The following is a 21,424-nucleotide window of genomic DNA, read 5'->3' as shown; positions in this document are numbered from 1 at the left end:
AAGTGTTTCCAGCTCTGAGAACGCAGAACCTCCCGGTCTGTGCTCCGGCAGCTGCTGTCACGTGACCTTGGAGAAGTCCCTTCCCCTCTGAGCTTAACCAACCGCCCACATCCAGGGAAGAGAGTGGGCTATCCCTAGATTGCCAGGTGCTCCCTCCCGGGTTCTCTGGTTCCATGCCGTCTGCCCTTCTGGCCCTTCCAGAACATCAACGCGGCCAAGTCCAGTTTCCTCCCAGAAGGTGAGAAGAGGGAGCTCCTGGATCAGCTCTACGAAGCCTATGGGATGCCACCTTCAGCCCCTGCAGGTATGTCCCCGTCTTAGCTTCCGGGCTGCTGACCAGCCCTGGCTCCAGCTCGGCTTTCTGGGCCACCTCAAGCAAGTTGCCCTCCCTCTCTCGGGTGGCACTAAGGACAGCGGTGACTCCTTGGTTCCAGGGCCCTGGCTGGTGGCACTTTCCCTAGACTGGTGTATTTTCTATGTAAAGCCACCTTCAGGCTGGTCTGGGGCATCTGCACGGCTGCCCAAAGCCAAGGGCAGGGAGCTGGGCCCAGGTCTTAGCTCTGTTCTTTCTGGTGGGGCCTTGGCAAGACACTCCCCTGCCCCGAACCTCGGTCTCCCTTGGGGGCTCCTCTCTGGCTCTAATGTTCTGTGATTTCTTTTGAATGCCCTGGGGGTACCGAGTTGCCTGACCCCTGCCTCTCTGACCTGGCCAGCAGGGCAGCATCTGTGAGGACGCGGCGGCCGCCTCGCTGAGCCCTCGTCCCGTGGATGGAGACTTCGAAGCTCTGGGGGACCGAACGGCACTTACCTTTACTCCTGGGAAGACTGATTTCCAAAGTCGGCTGCTGATGCTCTTGAGGCCTGCGTGCCCACGTCCATGCACACGGATACCTCAGCACGGCCACGCCTCCCCCCGGCTCTGCACCGGGCCGGGGCAAGTCTGAAACCCTCCTCCTGTGGTGACTCATACTGAAAAGCTGGTGCTTAATAAAGAAGCTGTCACGCAGCATGTGATATGTGGTCTTGGGCAGGACGACACGGGGGGTGGGAACAGAAGGAGCCGCTGGGGCTCCCACACTCATCAGCCTGCCCAGGGGCAGGGCCCGAGAACCCAGCGGGAGCTGTGGAGGGGGGGGCCAGAGCTCCCCCGCTAAGGGCGAGAGGGGCCCACAGCCTGGCCCCCCTGGAAGAAGCAAGGCTTCTCTCGAAGAGCCAGAGCCGGCTGCTTACACGCCCCCTGAACCCTCGATGCCTCTAGTCTACGTTTTAAGGGGAAACCTTCCTTCTGGGTTTCCAACGCTGCAGACTGCGGAGAGACGGAGAGAAGGAGGGAGAGAGCTCGGCCACCAGGCCCGGGAGCGGGGCTGGTTGCTGTGGGAGCCCTGCCCAGCTGACTGTGGACTCGGGAGAACGAGGCCCAGCCCTTGCTTCTGCTGTTTAAAGGGGAAATAACCACCTTAAACCAGTCACACAAATCATCGGCATTTATTTCCTGGGTCCCAGGTGTGATGCGTCTTGGTAGAAAGAAAGGGCACAAAGTTGATCAGGTAGTTTGAGCACAAAACCCCTTCCCGAAGAGTGGTCTGTGGGGCGGCACAGACGCGAGGGGCTTAGCTTAAAACGGCTTCCGAAAACCAAAAGTGAATTGATTGTCAGCTCCTTCCCTCTCTGCTGAAAAATGTTTAAAACTTTTTTAAAAGTTTAAAAGCATTTTTTACAAAAGAGATCAGACCACCCCGACCTGGAAGGTCGGGTCTGGAGAGGAGGGGGCAGAGCCTGGCCCAGGCTGCCCAGGGGGGGCCTTCCTGGGGGCGCTGCTCCCCCAGGCAAGCAGGGCCCAGCCCCCGAGTCCCAGTGCCCAGCGAATAAATAACATCTTGGTGCTGAAGTGTCTTAGAGGTGTACCTGGGCACGGTGACGAGGTGGCAGCAGGGGCCGGTGGGGGTGGGCAGAGGGCCTTCCCAGGTCAGGGCCACAGCGGCCTCTGGGGTGCCTTTCAGTCTGGCCTTGTTTGCCTGGAACGTGGGCTCAGAGAAGAGGCTGTCGGGCCAGTGCCGGCGCTCCCCGTCCAGGTGGGGACAGCAGGTCTCTTCCAGCCCCGTGGGCAAGGTCAGACTCAAGATGAGGTGGTCCCGTCGCTGCTCTTGGGCTGGTTGCTGGCCTCCTTGTCTGGGGCGCCGGCCTCCGCCTGTCCTTCTGGGGGGAAGAGGAAGAGGAAGAGGGGTGCACACAGATGTAAAATGCAGGAGGAGATCTGGAAGGGCCTGAAGTGGCGACAGTGGGGGAGCCGGGGGACCGAGACAGGAGTGAATGGGGGTGGGGTGGCCACAGGGAACTCCAGCCTGGCCTCTAACGCTCTAACACTCACAGAGGAAATGCATGTGGTGTTACTAGTGTAATTAATCAAGGCCAGGGCTGTGGATGGACGCTACAAGCAACAGGCCACGGGCTGCTGAGGGTCAAGATGCCTGTGCAGGTTCTCCAGCAGGAGAGGGCAAATGGGAGGTCCCACAATGTGCCAGGGCTCAGCGCACAGTCGTTCTCAGAGGACGGAAAGGGGCGTCAGGCTAGGCCAGCTCAGGGGAGCACCGGGGTGCGGCCTGCATCTGGGTGAGGGGTGTGGCCTATGCCTGTTTCACTGTGCGGTGTCCTCACCAGACCAGCCACACCGCAGCCCCAGCCTCTGTCTTCACCCCCTTAGGCCGGGCCCTTCACATAACTGACCAGCACTGCCCTGGACCCCGCTCCAGGCAATCCACACAGCAGCCTGGAGGGTGGTTGGGGGCACGAGCGAGGAAACCCAGGCTCTGAGGAGCGAACTGACTGGCCCGAGCGGAAGTGGTGGAGGGAGCTGGTGTCCTTTCCGTGAATTCCAGCTCCTGCCACGCAGCATTCTCAAGGCTTTAGAAAGGCCAGTCGTCACCGACACTGCCTCCCTGTGCCCTTGCACTGCTGCCTTGGGAAGCAGGCGTGAGCAGTGGCAAGTGGTGTGGGCAGAATCTGGACATCTGGCTCCCTGCCAGGCTCCCTCCTGTCCTGGGAGGTAACTGTAGCAAAGGCTTGGTCCCAGAGGGTCCCTCTGGCCCCTCCGGAAGCCTGACAAACTAGACGGCACTTGGGGCAAATCTCCCAGCTGGCCGTCTGCGACGCCCTGCTTGGTGCGGAGCTTCAGCCCGGCAAGCAGAAAGGATCTTGTCAGACTGCCCAGGATCTGTGCCCTGCCACCTCCTGGCTGTGGGGTCTCGGGCAGTTCACTGAATGTCTGAGCCTCCGTCTCCTGATCCATAACATGAGGATGGTGACCCCTCTGATTGCCCAGGAGGCTGTGCTAGGCCTGTGCATGGCCATCTGACACGTGGGAGGGTCTTAGCAACGGTGACGCTTCCTCTGGGCTGGTCCCAGCTCTCCTGGCCAGAGGAGAAGGTCCTGAAGCGCCTTCCTCACCAACCAGCGCCCTTGGGCCTCTTGGGGCCAGTTTCAGAGCGCCATCTGAAAATGTTCTTGATCACACACTGCCTGGCAGTGTGCTGACTCCTTCACGCCTTGCTGTTGTTTCTCTCTCACTATAAGACCAAATAAGGGAATGTCTGTGTCCCCGCATGAGGAAGCACCAGGGAAGGCAAAGGTTTGCACACAGCATGCTGCGCATCAGCCTGCCGGGAAGCTTTAAGCACAGAGATACGGAGCCAGGCCCTCGGACCCAGACCGTGTGGGCTCCCACTCCCTCAGTCGTCTGCAGGGCAGCACAGCCCGCAGGCCCGCTGGGGCAGCTCTCAGCGTGAGGCCCGCCGGAGGAGGGCTCCTTGGCCGGTCTGGCCTGCGCTCCACCCTGAGCGCCTCGCTTCCTTGCAGTGAGTGCTGTGCCTTTCTCAGGGCCCCTTCCGAGTGTCAGGCAGCCACCCTGGCCAGGCGGCTCGGGTGGAGCAATGCCATGCACACCAGAAAGGGTATGGGTTTGATCCCCAGTTGGGGCACATACAGGTGGCAACTGATCAGTGTTTTTTCCACCCGTACAGTGTTTCTCTCTCTCTCTCTAAAACTCAATAAAAACATCCTTGGGTGGGTGAGGATTAAAAAAAAAAAGACTGCATGCAGCCTATGCAATCCAGGTCACTACAGGTCAGAGAGAGAACTTCTGCAGAAATGTCATGCACCTTTGAACCCAGACGCTTCAGAGATTTCGAACTGGAGGGGAAACAGGTGTTGGAAGGGACTGGGTCCACGGACGAGGGGCTGCAGCCGCTGGCGCAGAGGGAGAGACAGTTCAGAGCTGAGGACACAGCAGCCCCAAGCACGAGCCCCCTGGCAGCATGCCCCAGCGGCAGCTGGGCTTTCGGCTGCACAGAGAATGGCCACGGACCAGGCACCTCTACCATGTTCTGAATGCTGCCAGGCACCAAGGACACAGGACAGATCCCGTGCGTGCGGGAGAAGCTCACAGCCTAGAGAGGGGTGCTGGGCTCAGGGTGGTTCTGGGGGCGGGGCGAAGATGCACCTCCCCCGCCCCAGGGGGATGCGGTCAGGGAGGCCTCGCAGCAGAGCAGTGGGGCTTCTGAGAATGAGCCAGGCAGGGGCGGGCAGGGAGAGCCAGACAGAGGGCGCAGCGTGCTCAGCCCCACAAGGGGCTTTCAAGAAACAGAGGTGCTGCCATGGCCGGTGTGGCTCGGCTGGGTGTCATCCCCAAAGCAAAAGGTCACCTGTTTGATTCCTGATGGTTCGGTGCGCAGTTGTGTGGAACCAATAAGTAATGAATAAATACATTTATATTTAAGTAGATGTTAAAAAAGAGATAGAAATGCTTTCCTCCGGCTGGATCAGAGGCACCAAGGGGGGAGACGAGGGGGGCCGGGGAGGTGAGCAGGTGCCCGTGGAGGCACCTGCGCCCAGGGGTGGGGGAGGGGCAGTGTGGGCCGCACGACCAGGAGGGCGGGCAGAATGCAGACGGTGGCGGGGGGCGTGGTTCCCGGGACGGGGTGCTGGGGGCAGCCCTGCTCTCACTCTGGGCTCACTTGCTGGTGACCCTGAGCAAGCCACCCAGCTCCTCTGGGCCTATTTGTCCAGATAAGAAACACGATAGTCTTGGCTGCTGGTCCCCACAGTCTCCTCTGTTCTGTAGTCGGGAGGGGGAGGGGCAGGGGAGAAAGCAAGGAGGGAAGGGGCGGTGGGGGGACAGAAGGGCAGAGGGAGGGAGGAGGTGGGGGCCCCACAGGCAGCACAGAGGGGACCGCAGGTGCGGCTTTCTCCAATCACTCACTCAGCCTGTGGTTTCCACACACCTGCTCCTGCCGGCATAACGGAAGGCCTGGCTCTCCTGGAGCTCGGATTTAAACCCAGGAGACCCCGCCAGAGAGCCGAGGAGTCATGTGATTAGGGAGGGCCAATGACAGCCACCAGGGAAAGCCCTCCTCAGCACCTGGTATCTGAGCCAGGGCATGGGGCGGCAGCCACCGGGCTGCATGGGGCTGTGCCCTCGGGGAGTCAGGGGGACCTGCCGAGTGCTGAAGGGGTTCTGACCTGCCCCCTCCAGTGCCAGCTCGCCCATGTCTCCGGCCAGCTTCCTCACGCTCACGGCCTCGGAGTCCCCCTGGATGTCAGGGACCGCATTCCGACGGCCGGTCCGGTCACAGGAGATGAAGTCCGAGTAGGAGGACTCGACCTCCATCACGCCTGTCGCATCGCTCTTCAGGCCTGTGGGGACAAGGGCAGGAGGGCAGCAGGGGCGTCCAGGTGTACCCCACAGGGAGGGCACAGCTCTGGCCCCCAGTACCGGAATGTTCCGACAGAATGGCAGTCACGGCCATGACCACTGAAGACAAAGCAGAAAGCACGGAAAAGCTGCAAAGGGCACAATGTCCCTGAAATTTCACACCCAGAAAACCACCGATGTTTAAAGAACATCTTTGTCTTTGAGTCAAGTTATTATTGATAAATATCTCCACATTCGTCGCTATCACGTGCCAGCCCTGACCCACAGGGGCTCATCGGTTGAGCATCGTCCTACAAAGCAAAAGGTCGCCGGTTCAATCCCAGCCAGGACACATGCCTGGGTTTCTGGCCAGTCCCTGGCTGGGGTGTGTGCAAGAGGCAACTGATCAGTGTTTTTTTTTTTCTCTCTCTCCCCCCTCCCCCTTTCCCCCTCTCTAAAAATAAATCTCAAAAACATAAAAATCCGTGCCAGGCACTGGCACAGTGCTGCAGATGCAGGAATGCATGGGTCAGCCACAGTTCTTGCCTTCAGCCGCCTTTGGCCACCTCCGCCACCTCGCACCTCTAATCACCAGGGTGCTCGGGCTTCTAGGGAGAAGGCAGGGCACTGGGTAACTGCCGGGGCCTGACCAAGGCCCGGGCCAGCGATTCGAGGAGGAGCAGGTGTCACCAAGACAAGGAGTTGAGGGAAGAGCGCTATTGCGTGGGGAACAGCAAGTGTGAAGGCTCCGAGAGGGATGCATGCACCGAGCTGGAGGACGGGGAGGGAGGGCAGGGGCACCTAGTACCCGGAGGAGCTGGGAGGGGCCGGCCACATCCGCAGCTCGGTCCTGCGGTGTGAGGCCAGGTTGTGAACGGCGGATCTGCACGTTCAGAGATGGTTGGGGTGGAGCAGGGCCCGGAAAAGGGGAAAGCTGAGCTCCCGCAGAGGTCAGACAGGACAAAGATGGTGGGCGGGGGAAGGTGGCGGTGGTCGGATTCTAGCGGAAATCTGGAGGACGAATGGACAGGCCTCGGTGTCCGACTGACGGGAGTGAGCCTTCTGGTGAGAGCAGACGGCGGAAGCGTGGTCTGCTGAAGTGCAGAGCAGCAGAGGAGGAGTATTTTGGGGAGTGACGGTGGGTGAAGATTACGAGTTCTATTCAACCGCATTAACTTTGAGATGCTTGCGAGCCCTCCAAGGGGGAGCCTAGAAGAGCGATGGGGTACCGCATGGGAAGGGAAGACAGGACATTAGAGGTAACTGCTAAGACAGCGGTTAACAGCCCTGGTGGCTGATGGATCACAGAGCCTGGAGAGAGGAGAGAACCATGCATGTCAGAAAGGGCCATATCGATTTTAAAAACTGTTTGGGGGTCATACTACACATTGCATTCTATAGCCCACTATTTGGAACACTCTAGAACCTGTCATTAAGGTTCCCTACGGATGACTTTTGCGCCTGCGTACTTGGGTGCACGACAATTTCACCTGCCCCTAGAAGTGAACGTGGGGGAGCTTCCCAGTCTCACACAATCCCAGATGGTAGCAGGTCTTTGTGCAAATCCTTAGAGGTGTTCCTAGAAGTAGAATGGACAGGCTAAAGGGAAGGAGAAAATAGTTTGAAGACACATTTCAAAGCTGCCTTCCCTCTTCCGGCCAAGATGGAGGCGTAGGTAGACACACTGTGCCTCCTGGCACAACCAAAATAAGGACAACAATTTAGAAACAAAATAACCACCAGAATGGACAGAAATTGAACTTGACAACCAAGGAGTTAAAATAGACACATTCATCTAGACCAGTAGGTGGGGCGGAGTTGGATGGCCAGGTGGAGAGGGGTCGAGGCACAAAAAGCAGTGCCACTGGGTGTGCAAGGCACCCCAGGTGTGCAAGACGGCGACGGGCAGACCCAGCGAAGCAGTGATTGTGAAGCGAGGTGCTGCACGCAAGCCGCTGGCTGACCGGGCGGTCCCACATTCTCGAGCAGATAAACCAGGCGAAACTGGGGAGCAAGACAGACTGCGTAGCCCAGGGTCGTAGGGCAGGAAAATAAAGCCTCAAATCACTGACTGAAAACACCTGTGGGGGTTGAGGTGCAGGGAGATACTCCTAGCCTCATGGGAGAGTTCACTGGAGAGACCCACAGGGTCCTAGAATGTGCACAGGCCCACTCACACGGGAATCAGCACCAGAAAGGCCCAGTTTGCTTGGGGGGAGTGGTGGAAGGGACTGAAATCCAACACAGAGTGGAGCAAGCACCATTGTCCCCTCTTGGACCCCGCCCCCACATATAGCATGACAACCCAGTAGGTTGCCCTGCCCTGGTGAATACCTAAGGCTCCACCCCTCATACATAACAGGCATGATCAGACACCCCCCCCCCACACACCAAAATGCCCCCAATGGAAGATCAGCTCAAAGCTCCACAGCAAATACAACTAAGTGACTAAGAGATAGCCAACTTATCAGATGCACAGTTCAAATCACTGGTGATCAGGATGCTCACAGAATTGGTTGATTTTGGTTGCAAATTAGATGAAAAAATGAAGGCTACGCTAAGTGAAATGAAGGAAAATGCACACAGAACCAATAGTGATGGGAAGAAAACTGGGACTCAAATCAATGGAGTGGACCAGAAGGAAGAAGGAAACAACTAAACAGAAAGAAAGGAGAAACAAGAATTCAAAAAAATGAGAAGCTTAGGAAACTCCAGGACATCTTTAGACGTTCCAACATCCGAATTATAGGGGTACGAGAAGGGGAAGAGGAAGAACAACAAGTGGAAAGTTATTTGAACAAATAATAAAGGAGAATTTCTCCATTCTGGCAAAGGAAATAGACTTCCAGGAAGTCCAGGAAACTCAGGCAGTCCCAAAGAAGCTGGACCCAAGGAGGAACACACCAAGGCACATCATACTTACATTACCCAAGATTAAAATGAAGGAGAGAATCCTAGAAGCAGCAAGAGATAAGGAGACAGTCACCTACAAAGGAGTTCCCATCAGACTATCAGCTGATTTCTCAAAAGACACCTTGCAGGCAAGAAGGGGCTGGAAAGAATTATTCCAAGTCATGAAAGGCAAGGACCTACATCCCAGATTGCTCTATCCAGCAAAGCTCTCATTTAGAATAGGAGGGCAGATAAAGTGCTTCTTAGATAAGGTCAAGTTAAAGGAGTTCAGCATCACCAAGCCCTTATTATGTGAAATGTTAAAGGGACTTATCTAAGAAAAAGAACGTAAAAAGCATGTATAGTAAAATGAAAGCAAACTCATAATTATTAACAACCACACCTAAAATAAAAACAAACTAAGCAAACAACTAGAACAGGAACAGAACCACAGAAATGGAGATCACATGGAGGGTTATCAACAGGGGAGTGGGAGCAGGAGAGAGGGGGAAAAGATATGGAGAATAATAAGTAGCATAGAGGGTAGGTAGAAAATAGACAGGGGGAGGGCAAGAATAGTATGGGAAATGTAGAAGCTAAAGAACATGAGATACATGAACATGAACTAAAGGGGGGAATGTAGGTGGGACGGGGTGTGCAGGGTGGAGGGGAGTGAAGGGAGGGGAAATGGGACAACTGTAATAGCATAATCTATAAAATATATTTTTAAAAAAGGCTGCCTTCCCGACTGGCACAGAGGTATAGTGAAGGGTGCTGGCTGCCCGTGCGGCCAATAACCTGCGGACCACGGAAGCCGGCCCTCCGCACAGTCAGATGCCCTACTGCCAGCTGACCCTGAGCAGTGCAGGTCTGAAATGCGTGGGTCACTTAAAAAGAAATCCACTTGTAAATGGACTCACGTAGTTCAAACCCACACTGTTCAGTTCGAGAGTCAACTGTATTTGTGATGATGAAAAAATGAGGTACAGAACTTTATAAATTCATCACTGTTCTAACTTCTCTTCCCAGCAGCTGCACATAAATTGCCCATTTATCTGCACCCTTGCCAACAAGCACTGCTATTACATGAAACTCTGTGACCTGCTCGAGGGACTGGAGTGTCTCTCGCTGACCACCTACGATTTTTCTGAAAGCAAGTGGACCACGTGGGCACCGTCTGGACCCTGGCCGCTTGGCAGAGACTGCTTTGGGAAGTGGGAGGGGGTCCAAGCCGCTGGCCTGACCGCACACGTTCAGAGTCCTCCTGCGTGGGGTGGGTCCAGTGAATCCCAGTTCTAGACACACGCAGGGAAAACCCCAGCATTCTCCGCAGTGTGAGGACGCTCACCGCGTGTGGTCAGCGGGCGAACCGCAGGGGGCCCTCTGAGTGTCCAGCAGGAGGCCAGGCACGACACGAATTACAGTGTACTTGTGAAAAAGAGATGCGCCAGATGGACCTGCACTGATACAGCAAGGGCTCTGAGATAAACTGCTAGTTGAAAAATGTAGGTTGCAAAACAGGTTTAAAATAAAACCCAGCTTCTGTGGTGAAAGAGCAGATACAGGCAGGAAAAAACCCTGCCAAGTGCGATTCTTTGCAACTAAGGGGAACTTTCACTCCGAAGACTGTATTTTTGTAAAGGCGGCAGCTCTCACATGCTCAGGCTATCGTGTGATGAGTCCAGAAGGCGGCTGCTGTCAGTCGGCAGCACGCGCCTGAAAGCGCGGGGGTGGGGGGCTCAGCGAATGCTGGGGGATGTGTGTGTGTGTGTGTGTGTGTGTGTGTGTGTACCTGAGAGGAGGGGAGGGGGAGCAGGAGGCAGAGGGGTCAGGATGGAGAGGGGAGGTGGGGAGAGGGAGGGAGAGGAGTGGGGGAAGGGAGAGAAGGAGGGGGGTGGGGGGAGATGAGCTGCTGGCCAGTACGGAGGGCTGGAACCACATCTCACAACGCCTTGCTCAGAAGGGACACCTGAAAAATACATCAGGGCACTCAGAGGTCAGGCATGGGAGACAGGGAGGTGTCCAGGAGTAGAGAGAAGAGGGTGACCCTGAGTTGTGAACCTGGTCCTGCCACCGGACCTTGGGCAGGACTCTGCCCCTCGCCCTCCGGGGCTCCGTTCCGACTCGGGCAATCCCCCAGAGCTCCAGCAGAGGGCGCGCCCAGCCTGCCTTGCTCCCGGCTGCCTCCTGGGAAAGAGGCAGCCCAGCCTTGGGCTCCGGCTCCTCCTCAGCAGGGAACAAACAACAACAAAAACCCTCTTGAAATCCCAGAGGCGGTTCCTTCTGCAGGTCACAGCAGTTTCACCCCTGCACTCTCCCTCTGGGTGAACTGCTCAAAGCTTCAGAACAGGGGAATGAATGGCAGCAGCAGTAACAACGGCATAAAAAGCACCATGATTCTAACACTAAGGAAAGGTAACATTTCCCACATCATTACATATGTTTCCCATGCCGCGCTGACTCAGCTGCCCCACAGCTCTCTGAGGTCAGCGGGGGGAGTGCGCACCCGTGACTCAGAAAGGCCCCGGGCGCCCGCCCGGGCTCATCCTCCACGTGGTTCCTGCTGCCGGCAGGGAGGGACAGGCCCCCCCCCCCCCCCCCCCCCCCCCCCCCCCCCCCCCCGCGCAGGCCGCACCATCTCCCAGCACCGTTTCCTGAGCTCTTTTCCTCCAACCACAATGCTGGCTCCACGAGAATGAGGGTTTTTATTTGGATTTCTTCTTCTTTTTTTTAATTGTAACTTGAGGCCATGCCCACTGATTTTCTAGAGAGGGGAGGGGGCAGAGAAACATTGATGCAAGAAACACCAGTCGGTTGCCTCTCCCGTGCACCCCAATCTGGGACCGAACCTGCAACCTAGATGTGTGCCCTGACTGGGAATTGAACCTGCGGCCTTCTGGTTCACCGGGGGATGCTCCAACTGAGCCCCACCAGCCGGGGCTTCGTCTGGGTCTTCACCAGGCTGGACTGAAAGGCCCAGTCCTGGGAGCTGAGCCCCCGGGCTCCACACTCAGATTCCCCACCACACAGCAAGCAGACGCTCAGTAAACAACCTCAGGTTAAATCTGCACCTGTCTGTCCCTCCATCCCTCTCTCCCCTTCTGCAGGGACAACGACAATTCGACTCTGTCCCGGGACTGGGCGGGAGGCCCCTGTGCCCCAGAGCCTGCTGTGCTGATGCTGTCGTCTGGTATCTCCCGGATCTGACACCGTGGGATGAAGTTACAGCTCCATCTACTCAAGGGAACAGACATCCTGGGCCTTGGCTCCCGCCCTTGCCCGGCTGACCTTACAAGCTGCCGGCTGCAGGAAGCTGGCGCTCCTGGGGCCAAGCGGGAAGTGTGCCGAGCTCAGAGCACAATCCTGGAAAACACCAACCCAGCCAACGAGGTCCAGCTGCGCCCCCCGCCCCCCTCACAGGGGACGGGGCCCCAAAGGCGGGTCTGGGCTGTGCCTCTCGTCTCAGCACAGGGTTCATTCACTTTTCTCATCTGTATTCTTCCCTCACTCTCCCCTCTTTAAAGCCAGTAGCAAATGTGGAAATAAAGAATCCTCAGAGCTGGAAATCGCGCCAGGAAATGGCCATCTCAGACTGTTAACGAGAGTGTAAATGGGCAGGGCCTCTCCGGGGAGTGACTCGACAAGACGCAGCAAGAAGCCTCGACTTTTTCCCCCGTTCCCTTGAACCACTGAGTCAGTAGGTCCGCTAAGGCAGCTCACAATGACTTATTCTAAGATCATCCAGGTTGTGCATAAAGACAGACGCACGAAGATGTTCGCCACAGTGGAATGTGTAGCAGCCAGAAGCTGCAGACATTGCAACGCGCTCCGGAATGGACACGCGCAGTGGCCGTTAATATCCCTACCAGACCCGGGGGGACGTTCACGCACACTGTTGAGTGAAGAAGAATCTCAACGCTGTGATCACTTATACTGACACTCAGTTATGAGTGACTTAAACACTCTTTGTGTTTTCTAAATTTTTACAGTGAACACATCCACTGTATTTTAAAAACATGTCACTTTTGAACGTGTGTGCACGTGGTGTAACACTTACAAGATAGGACAGGGAGAGAGCGGGCAGGAGGCCTCCCCACAGACACGCCCAGAGGCAGGCCCTGCCCTGCGTCCCCCGGCCCCCAGCTCCTCCCAGAGATGCTCATCTTCCCTCCTTCCCTTCCTTCTTCTTGTTTAAAACAGAAAGCTGTTTTCGTCTTGTTTTTTTTTTCCCCATTTACAAATATGAAGAAAAGCAGTGATCATATCGATTAAGAAAGCATTTGGTATGGTCCGTTTTTGACGGGTGATATCAATAGAACTGCCCTTTGGACATTTTTGTTTGGCTCCTTTGCTTTCACTGTTTAATGGCGCACGGACGGCCGAAACTCAGACGTCGCTCTCCTGTGCTCACCGGTGCTGGTGCAGCGTCGGTGCCACCGAAGCGGCGACACGAGCTGGCTGGCATGCACACTGCGGTAATCCGAGAGGCCCGGCCCGGAGCTGAGGCTCAGTGAACTCTCAATGGATGAGGGATGCTCTAGACCCCGGGGCGGAAGGAGCCAGGGGTGCGCAGCCCTGCATCGTGGCGGTGGCCAGAGGTCTGGCTCAGGCTCTAAGCAGGCGGGTGACCCCTGATGAGTCCCTTCCGCTCTCCCAGCTGCCTCTCCCCCATCTGAACAGTGAAGGCTGAACCATAATTGCTCAGTCTCTTCTAGTCCCGACATTCCATCCGTCCCTCTGTCCGCTCAGTCAGTGTTTCCCGAGCACCTTCCACACGCCGGGCACTGTGCCCAGTGTGGGGTATACACGGAAGCCTAGAAAGACATTCTGACAATCTGAAAGGAGAAACACGCACCGACCAGGTAAAGGAGTCTATCGTCACAGGCTGTGCTGAGTGCTATCTGTGGAAGAAGAGAACAGGGTCCTCGGAGGGTGGATGTGTCCAAGGTCCCACGCTCGGGGCAGGCCCTCTCGAGGAGGGGGCCCTGGGCTGAGATCTACAGAGAAGGTGGGTGGAGGGCGATCCGGGCAGAGCCAACAGACCGCCTGGGTCTGCGGCAACCCAGTGTCTCCCGTCTCAGCTCGAGCCCCCCACGGTGCACAGGAGGGACACGCCTTCCCTCTCCTTCGTCCTCAGGGGGTCTGGACCCCTGAGAGGCACCTGGCTGACCCCGAATGCCCGGGTCAGAAGGGAAGAGCCCTCCACTCCCTCGGCGGCCCAGGACCGGAGGCTGCGGCTCCTACAGGTGCCTGCTCGGGTGCTGCCAGGGTTCCCCGAGGAAGCTGCCTTCACCCCCCGCCCCCCCCCCCGGGTTCCTCCCGCTCCCCCAGCTCTGCGAACCGAAGAGGCTGCGGACTCTGCCAAAACCTACACAGTCCGTTCCAAGTCCGCAGCCACTAGCCCTCAGCGCACAGGCGGATTCCATTACAGCTCCCAACTGTTTTCCAAATATACCAGAAAGGTCATTTCCTGTTTTTTTTTTCCTTCTTAAAAATTAAACATTTGCAGAGACCATGCAGAAAGAAAGGAGGCGGTTTTGCAGAGGACACAAAGCGGAGTGGGACACGGTCCTGTGGGAGAGGTCCCCTGGGGGCGGGGCAGACGCTCTCTGAGGTTTCTCTGGGCGAAGGGGGTGTTGTGCGAGGCTGACGGCCGCCCCAGGGCCCACTGCGCCGGCATGCCTCACACTCCACAGGCATGGCTTGTCTCCGCGATGGGCGGGCAGAGACGTCGGGGCCCCAGACCAAGCACATTCTGCGAGCCTGGGAACGGGCAGGGCAGCTGGTGCTGGCTGCTGCAGCAGCAGCCTGCTGGGGACCGGCACCACGCTCCGCCTGGCGCCTTAGGGGCACATCCAGCTTGAAGTCACCAGAGGGGCGCCTGTCTCCTGCCAGGACAGTACCGACTGTCCATTCAGAGAGTGGCTCCTTAGTGCGGCTTGGCCTGGAAACAGCCAGGCAGGGCCCTGGCCTGGGGAGGAGTGGGGGCTGGGGTGAGACCTGCAGCCCCAGTGCGGGCAGTGGGGACACAAGCCATGGGAGTCCTCCCGGGGAGGAGGTGAGGGCCGGGTGCTGCAGCCACTTCCAGACCGCCAGTCCCCAGGGACACCCTTCTGTCCCTCCAGGGGCTTCCAGACACCACAGCCCCTGGGCCTCTGCACAAGTGCCTCCCCCCTTAGGGACCTCTGTGTGCGTGGCCCTCAGGGCCAGCCCCCTCCTCTTCTGTTTATTTACTCCCCGGGATTCTTAACCTTTCCCTAAAGAGGATGCTCAGACAATTCCCAAACGGCTACAAGCCCATCACCAGAGCTTGAGATTTGAGAATCTAACTGCCTGTTTAGCAGGCCCCTCCCCTATCTCACCAACGAGTCCAAGTTCGCCTGTGACGTCACAAGACTGCTCCCTTCGGCCTCCCCAGCTCTGCGGGGCACTCCCTGCTCAGGTTGCTCCATCAAGTTGGCAACCTGGAGCTGCCTGGGGGCCCCGCCTCCCTCACCATCCCACAGAGTCCAGCACTGGGTCCTGTCACTTCCACCTGCAAAACAGAGCCCCCTTCCCCCCACCAGCTCTGTTTCCCACCAGCACCCTCATCACATCCCTGCCTCCCCCGTGGCCTTCGCCCACGTTCTGTTCTCTACACAAGCAGCCAGGGCGAGGCTCTCAGATCAGGCATCAGGTCACATGACTCCCTGCTTCATTCAACCCCAGATGCTCTTCCATCCACATCTGGTGAAGTTCAAAGTGCACGCCAGCCCCTGAAATCCCACATGGCTCTGGCCTGACTTCCTCTGTGACCTTCTGCCTCGTTTTCTCTCTCTTCTTGGCCCATTCTGCTCTGACCAAACTGGCCCCTCTTTAATTCCTCAAAGCAGCTAAGCTCTTCCTGCCCTCCGGGTCCCCACGAGACTGTTCCCTCTGCCCAGAACATTCCCTGCCATCCTGCTCTTTACAGAGCCTCATCCCTGGATTCCAGGCCTTGACTTTTCACATTTTCCTGCTCCAGGGCCCCAGCATGGGGGCTCTGCAGGGAGCAAAGCCCCTAGAACCCCTCTGCCCACCACCACAGCACGCCAGGAAGGCCTGGCTGGAGTCTTCCGAGGTGCAGTGGGCACAGCAAGGATGGCGGGGTCACCCCACCTTCTGCCCTGACAGCTCAGTGACTCGCCTGCCTGCTGATACCTCTGCTATGAAACGAGGGTGTCACAAGGGCCTTGAAAGGGGGCTGGGGGGTGACCCAGCACTCGTGGAGCCCTCGCTGCACCGAGACTGCACTGAGCATCCTACAGCTGAGACCTCAACCCCACAGCAGCTCCCGGAGCAGGACGCGCCCCCGTTCCCGTCCTCCAGAAGAGGGCGCCGGGGCACAGAGAGGGGAGGCAGCTTGCCCCAGGTCACGTGCCCACTGAGTCTGGATCAGGGTGGAGCCTGCGCTACCTGGCTTGGAGGCACGGAAATGAACTAGCATCATGCCTGGCACATAATTAGGGTCTTTTAAAAAGGGTCCATTCCCTTCCCTCCCCTGTTTTCTCCTCTGTTCCCAACCATGTAATAAGGCATGCCTGAAGGAGGAACAAGAAAGCAGTTGCAGTCCCAAGAAAACAGTCGATAATACGGGTGGAAACGTGTGCCCAGGAGTGTTTTACCCTCGCTCACGCAAAACTCTGTTTAGGATGTTAAGAACCTTTGTAGCAGTGTTGGCATCTCTGAATTGTGCCACCAAGTTCTATTTTTTGTCTAACTTCACAGCAGTGGTAAAATCGTTACTTGGGGTACAGATTTCACAGCTCTGACCCCCCAGCAGCTACATCTCCCCCTGAGGCGGGGTGGGGTGCACGCAGAGTGGGCCTGGGGCCTGGGGCAAGGACACAGAGCTGCAGTCCCCGACAGCCTGCGCCCCCTCGAGGGCGCTGGAGGGGGCCTCACGGGCCAGCCGAATCACTGCTTGGAGCCCGTGCAGGGCAGCCCTGGTCTCCCGCTGCTCACACATCGTGAAAACTTGGTGAGGGCTCGGCTAGAAGGTGTGGTTCCCAGGGACTGGCAGTCCCCATCGCAGTGGGGAGGGGGGGGCGGGAAGGGAAACTGAGGTCGTTCCCAAGCAGGACAGCCGAAGCCCAGGGCCTGGTCTGAGCTGCAGCCTTGCTGATGCCAGACTGGGCGCCTCCAGTGAGGCTCCTCCCCTCGGACTGCCGGGGTTCCGAGTGTGGAATGCGGGGTGAACGGGCCTCTCTGGTGGCTCCGAAACTCGACTGGAATTCTCTGACATTCCTCCTAGGAGAGGTGAACTGAATGAGCTGGCCTTGGTGACCTCCTTCTGACTAATGCACAGGTGGCACACACGAGGCCTGCGGGCCGAATCCGGCCCTCCACCTGGTTTTATCTGGCCGGGCACCTTGTTTCTACCTGGCGGCAGTGCCGAGCTCTCACTTAACTATTAAGGAGTGGTTACATTTACACAGCCCTAAAATGACATTCCAAGTGCCCTTTGAAGGCAACCTGGAGGCCGAGGTGGCCCCCAGGGAAAATGGGTGTGACACCCTGGACTAAGGGAATGCATCTGCTGTGACCTCCAAGATGAGGCTGGAAACGGCCACACAGCCTCCGCCAGGCTGGCCCTCTGCAGGCTTGTTTCTGGAGCTTCAAGCCACACCAGGGGAACCCGAGGCCCCCGCCTCGCTGTGAAGCCACCCTGCCAGCCCCCCACAGGGCCCGCATCCAGAGGCCCAAGCTCGCACGGAGAGATGCAGCAGCAGCTCCCAGCTGCACTGGCCCCGAACTGCTCCAGCGCAGCCACGGTCTAACTGCAACCGCGTGACAGATCCAGCAATCCCTAGCCAAGCTGCTCCCAAATTCCTGCCCACAGAAGCCACGGAAGACAGTGAGTGACGGTGGCAGTTCCCAACCACCAAGAACTGGAGGTGACGGGCGCCTGGCTCTGGGGCCCCTCTCCAGTTTCTCAGAATTCCACAGCAAGCACGCCCTTCCCCACTGTGGGGAAGGAAGAGGTGTCATCTCTCTAAAATTAATGAATCTGTCTGTTCATTCAGGCCATGAAATCTGGCGCTCAGTGCGTACCAGGCTTGGGACGAGACGCATGGACACGAAGACAGTGAAGCAGAGCACCGCCGTGCCCTTGAGGAAGTTCCTGGTGCCGTTGGGGAGCCCACGTTCACCGACTGCGCACGGGACCCCAACCTCAGGCTCGGTGTTCCAGCCCCCACCCCCACCTCCAGGCTCTGAGCCTTCGTGGGGCCTACCAGTGCCCAGCCTGTGTCCTGTGTGACTCCCAGAGGCCCAGGTCAGAATTCCTCGGCCTGAACACCCTCCTCTCTGACCCAGCAGGAGAGAAGACCTCCTTGTTTTGCCTCTTGCAGCACTTGTAATGCATTCAGTAGTCAGAGAATACGTGTGGCCGTCTCCCGGGAGCCAGGCCTGACGCAAGTACTGATACGTTTGCTCAACATCCGCCTTCCCGGCAGACCCCAGAGGGCAGGCCCCCTGCCTCTCCCGTTTGTCTCTGTGTCCCTGGCACAGCTCCTGACACACAGAAGATGCAGAATAGACTTGTATGAATGGATGAGAAAGCCAGCAGACAAAACAAGAACTTCAGGACATCCGCCCTCCCAAGCCAGTGATTGAAATGGCCACCTGGGTCCTGGCTCCTGACCAAATAAGTAACAACGGTGGTGACAAAGTAAAAACGGCCACCTCGAATGGGACGTGTGTCCTGCGTGTGAGACCTGGTGACAAGTGCTGTCCACGTGTCGTCTTCCATGTGCTCCGCAGCAGCCCAGCACGAGCAGGTCCCTTGTGCACACAGCTGGGGCGCACTGGCCCAGACTCACACCCAGGACTGGCTCCTCCCAGGTCCCAGGTCCCAGGCCTCGGCGGTGGCATCTCTCTTTGGCTCAGGGAAGCAGAGCGGGCCGAAGCCCCAGAAAAAGGTGAGCTTAAAGGGGCGGAAGTGGCAGGGGAGACTGCCTGGGGAAGAAAAGGGGGGTCTCCTTGGTTCCCACTCACGCCCGCCCCACCGAGTCGCCTGACCAGCTGGAGCTGGACGCTGGTGCTGAGATTCCCAGCACGTTCCTTCACTCCTTCTCGCTCATCCAGTCCCTGCCGGGACGGACCCTGTCCAGCAACGGCCCTGAGGGCACTTCCAGAGGTACTGCGCTACTCGACCCTCCCAAGAGCGAGCCCGTGGGGCTCAGAGAGGTGGCGAGAGTCACGCACGGCCCTCCGACCAGTCAGCGACCGAGTGGGGACGTGAGTCTGCATTTCCGAGTTCCTGATTCAGTGCCTCCTCCAGGACGGCGCGTCCTGGTGATGGCTGTGCCCTGATGTGGGCGGGACAGCGTCCGTCCTGTCCCCCTCGGAGATCTGTTCTGTTCCCAAGCTCCCTGCCTCTCCGGCTTTTCTCAGCTCACAGGGCTCCCCCTCCCAGGTCAGATAAGGCCACATCCTGCGCCAGTGCAGGACGGACGGCTTGTGGAGGGGTTTGCTGAGCGCCCACCGCAGGGCCGACTGAGTGTTTTCCCTAAAGGAACGAGCGAACGACGGAGTGGTGAGCCCGGAGAGATGGACACGGACTCTGCTCACAGGAAACAGCTCAAGGGAACTGCGGCTGGTTACACGTCCCCTGGGTGCCTGAGGGGTCCTACTTTCACTGCCTCCAGGGTCTCAAAGGGCGACGGCGTCTTCGTGAGCACCCTTGCCAACAACAGCCACAGCGAGGCGGAGACGGGAACCGAGCCGGCAGCTCCGACAACAAAAAGACCCTGCGCGGAACCACCACTGGTCCCGGCGCCAGTGCAGAAATGCGTGCCCACAAAACCTCCATCGTTTTACAAGACGTTCCCTGAGAAAAGCTTATTTGACGGGGGATGCTGGCAAATGAAAACTCATCTCTTGCTTATGTCAACCCCAAATTGGAGCTTGTAGCTTCTTAGCCAATAAAATCATTTATAAAATACACTGGGTCAAATTTTATTTGTCTCATGAAGCCTTAGGGAATGGCTCGCTCCAGACCACCAAGATTCCCACACGGTCACTCTCTTTCCAGTACCGAAACTTCCCCTGGAGCGCCCTGGCCGGTACGGCTCGGGTGGTTGGAGCGTCGCCCCGTAACCGAAGGGCTGCGGTTCAGCTGCTGGCCAGGGCTCCTGCCTGAGCTGCAGGTTTGATCCCCGGCCCCGGCGCACGCAATCCCTGGTCTGCGTGCACATGGAGGTAAGCAGGTCACGTCTCCCTCTACCTTGCATCAGTGTTTCTCTCTGTCCCTTCCTCTCTCTCTCCCTCTCTCTAAAAGCAATAAAACAATGTAAGGGGGGCGGGGGGGAAGAAAACCTTATCTGGAGAAAGTAGAAAGACGGCTGCCCAGGACCGGGGAGGGCTGGGGGATGGGAGGGTGAGGATGAAGGGCTTGCAGCATCTTCCTGGGGTGATGGAAATGCCCCTCCACTGACTGTGGTGAGGGGTGCACAACTCTGGGAACTCATGGAGGCCACTGAAGTGTACACTTGTTTAGTCATGTATTTTCAGAGAGGGAGAAAGAGGGGACGAGGGAGAGAGACAGGGAGGGAAAGAGCGATGTGCGAGAGAAACATGGATCAGTTGCCTCTCACATGTCCCCAACCCTGGACCTGGCCAGCAGCCCAGGCATGTGCCCTGACTGAGAATCGAACCGGTGACTTTTAGGTTCACAGGCCAGCGCTCAATCTGCTGAACCACACCAGCCAAGGTGAACTGTACACTTTAAACGAGCGAATTGTATGGTATATGAATTATATCTCAATAAAGCCTTAAGAAAAAAACTCATTCGAATTATAATGAATAAAAACTCTCCTATATCACACTAATGCCTTAAGGTGCTACCCACTAACCTTTTTTTTAATTGAATTAATTGGGGTGACACTGGTTAACAAAATCATATAGGAATGATACAACTCTATAATACACTGTCTGCACACTGCACGGTGCATTCACCACCCAAAGGCAAGTCCCCTTCCCTCACCTTCTGCCCTCCTCCCCCTTCTCCCTCCCCCAGCCTCTCCTTACGGATTTCAGCACTGCTGTAAGTGCAGCCTTCCAGAACCTGCTACAGCACAGCGCTGTTCTCAGCGTCGAAATACACAGGGCTGTTTGTCCGACACTGCACAGCCCCGTACTTTTTCTGCTCGCTCGATTTTTCTTCTAAAAATGCCCTTTAGTTTTAAAGTCTGCTGGTGAAGCGCCTGTGCTCGGATCACAAATCACCTGTGAGCTCTCTGGAGAGTTCCTGGGTCTCTCTGTGCCTCGCGTCTCCATATGTAACGCGACAGAACCAGCCCCACCAGAGGTCCGAGAGGACTAAATGAGGTAATGTGTACAAAGCAGCCGGTGCTGTTCTCAGCAGGGGAAACCCAGACTGAATTTCCGCCATCACTGCTGTTCTTGCTACTGCTCTGGGCAGAGCCACCCAGAGAGACCCTCCTGAGCTACAGACCCCAAACCTGAACACCCGCTGCACAGTGTGTTCGGCACCCCGGTGAGCTCGGTGAGATGCAACGGGCTGGGGGTGCCACTCATGACTGGGAGCAGGAACACCCGTGGGATGACTGCGAGCTGTGGGAATGTTAGGTGATGTGTGCTAGTTCACCGCTGAACAGGAAAACCCAGAGGCCTGGCTGCGTCTCCCATAACACTGGTGTCTGACCAACTGGCGCCCGAGGGTGCGCACGCCATGGCTTTTCCGCAGACCAGTGGTTCTTCGAGCTCAGAGGTCACAACTCAGCCGGCCGTCTGAGGAGAGCTACACCCAGAAAAGTGTGGGTGTGTACATACAAAACTGCACTCCTGGTTGCAGGGGGCTCC

General features: G+C 57.5%; 2 protein-coding genes across 7 annotated transcripts in view; one reads left to right on the top strand and one right to left on the bottom strand.

Moving 5' to 3' along the window:
- The window catches only part of ADA (adenosine deaminase), a 28,116-nt gene extending 27,107 nt beyond the window's left edge, over positions 1-1,009 (top strand). For 2 of the 3 annotated variants that reach the window (XM_036009871.1, XM_036009873.1), the window contains 2 exons: positions 202-304; positions 714-1,009. In XM_036009871.1, coding sequence (XP_035865764.1) covers positions 202-304; positions 714-730 — 120 coding nt within the window. In that variant the 3' untranslated portion in view covers positions 731-1,009. The remainder of the gene's footprint in view (positions 1-201; positions 305-713) is intronic. The other variant, XM_036009872.1, reaches the window with a different exon arrangement.
- Positions 1,010-1,466: 457 nt separating this feature from the next.
- PKIG (cAMP-dependent protein kinase inhibitor gamma) overlaps positions 1,467-21,424 on the bottom strand; it is a 72,239-nt gene continuing 52,281 nt past the window's right edge. For 2 of the 4 annotated variants that reach the window (XM_028524646.2, XM_036009869.1), the window contains 2 exons: positions 5,515-5,688; positions 1,467-2,196 (listed from right to left, as the gene is read on the bottom strand). In XM_028524646.2, the coding sequence (XP_028380447.1) occupies positions 2,117-2,196; positions 5,515-5,662 (228 nt within the window). In that variant the 5' untranslated portion in view covers positions 5,663-5,688 and the 3' untranslated portion in view covers positions 1,467-2,116. The remainder of the gene's footprint in view (positions 2,197-5,514; positions 5,689-21,424) is intronic. The other 2 variants (XM_036009870.1, XM_036009868.1) reach the window with 1 other exon arrangement.

Source organism: Phyllostomus discolor, chromosome 9 (assembly GCF_004126475.2).
Source record: "Phyllostomus discolor isolate MPI-MPIP mPhyDis1 chromosome 9, mPhyDis1.pri.v3, whole genome shotgun sequence".
NCBI classification, from domain to species: Eukaryota; Metazoa; Chordata; class Mammalia; order Chiroptera; family Phyllostomidae; genus Phyllostomus; species Phyllostomus discolor.
The sequence above is the reverse complement of the archived record's forward strand: the minus strand, read 5'-3'. Positions and strand labels throughout refer to the sequence as shown.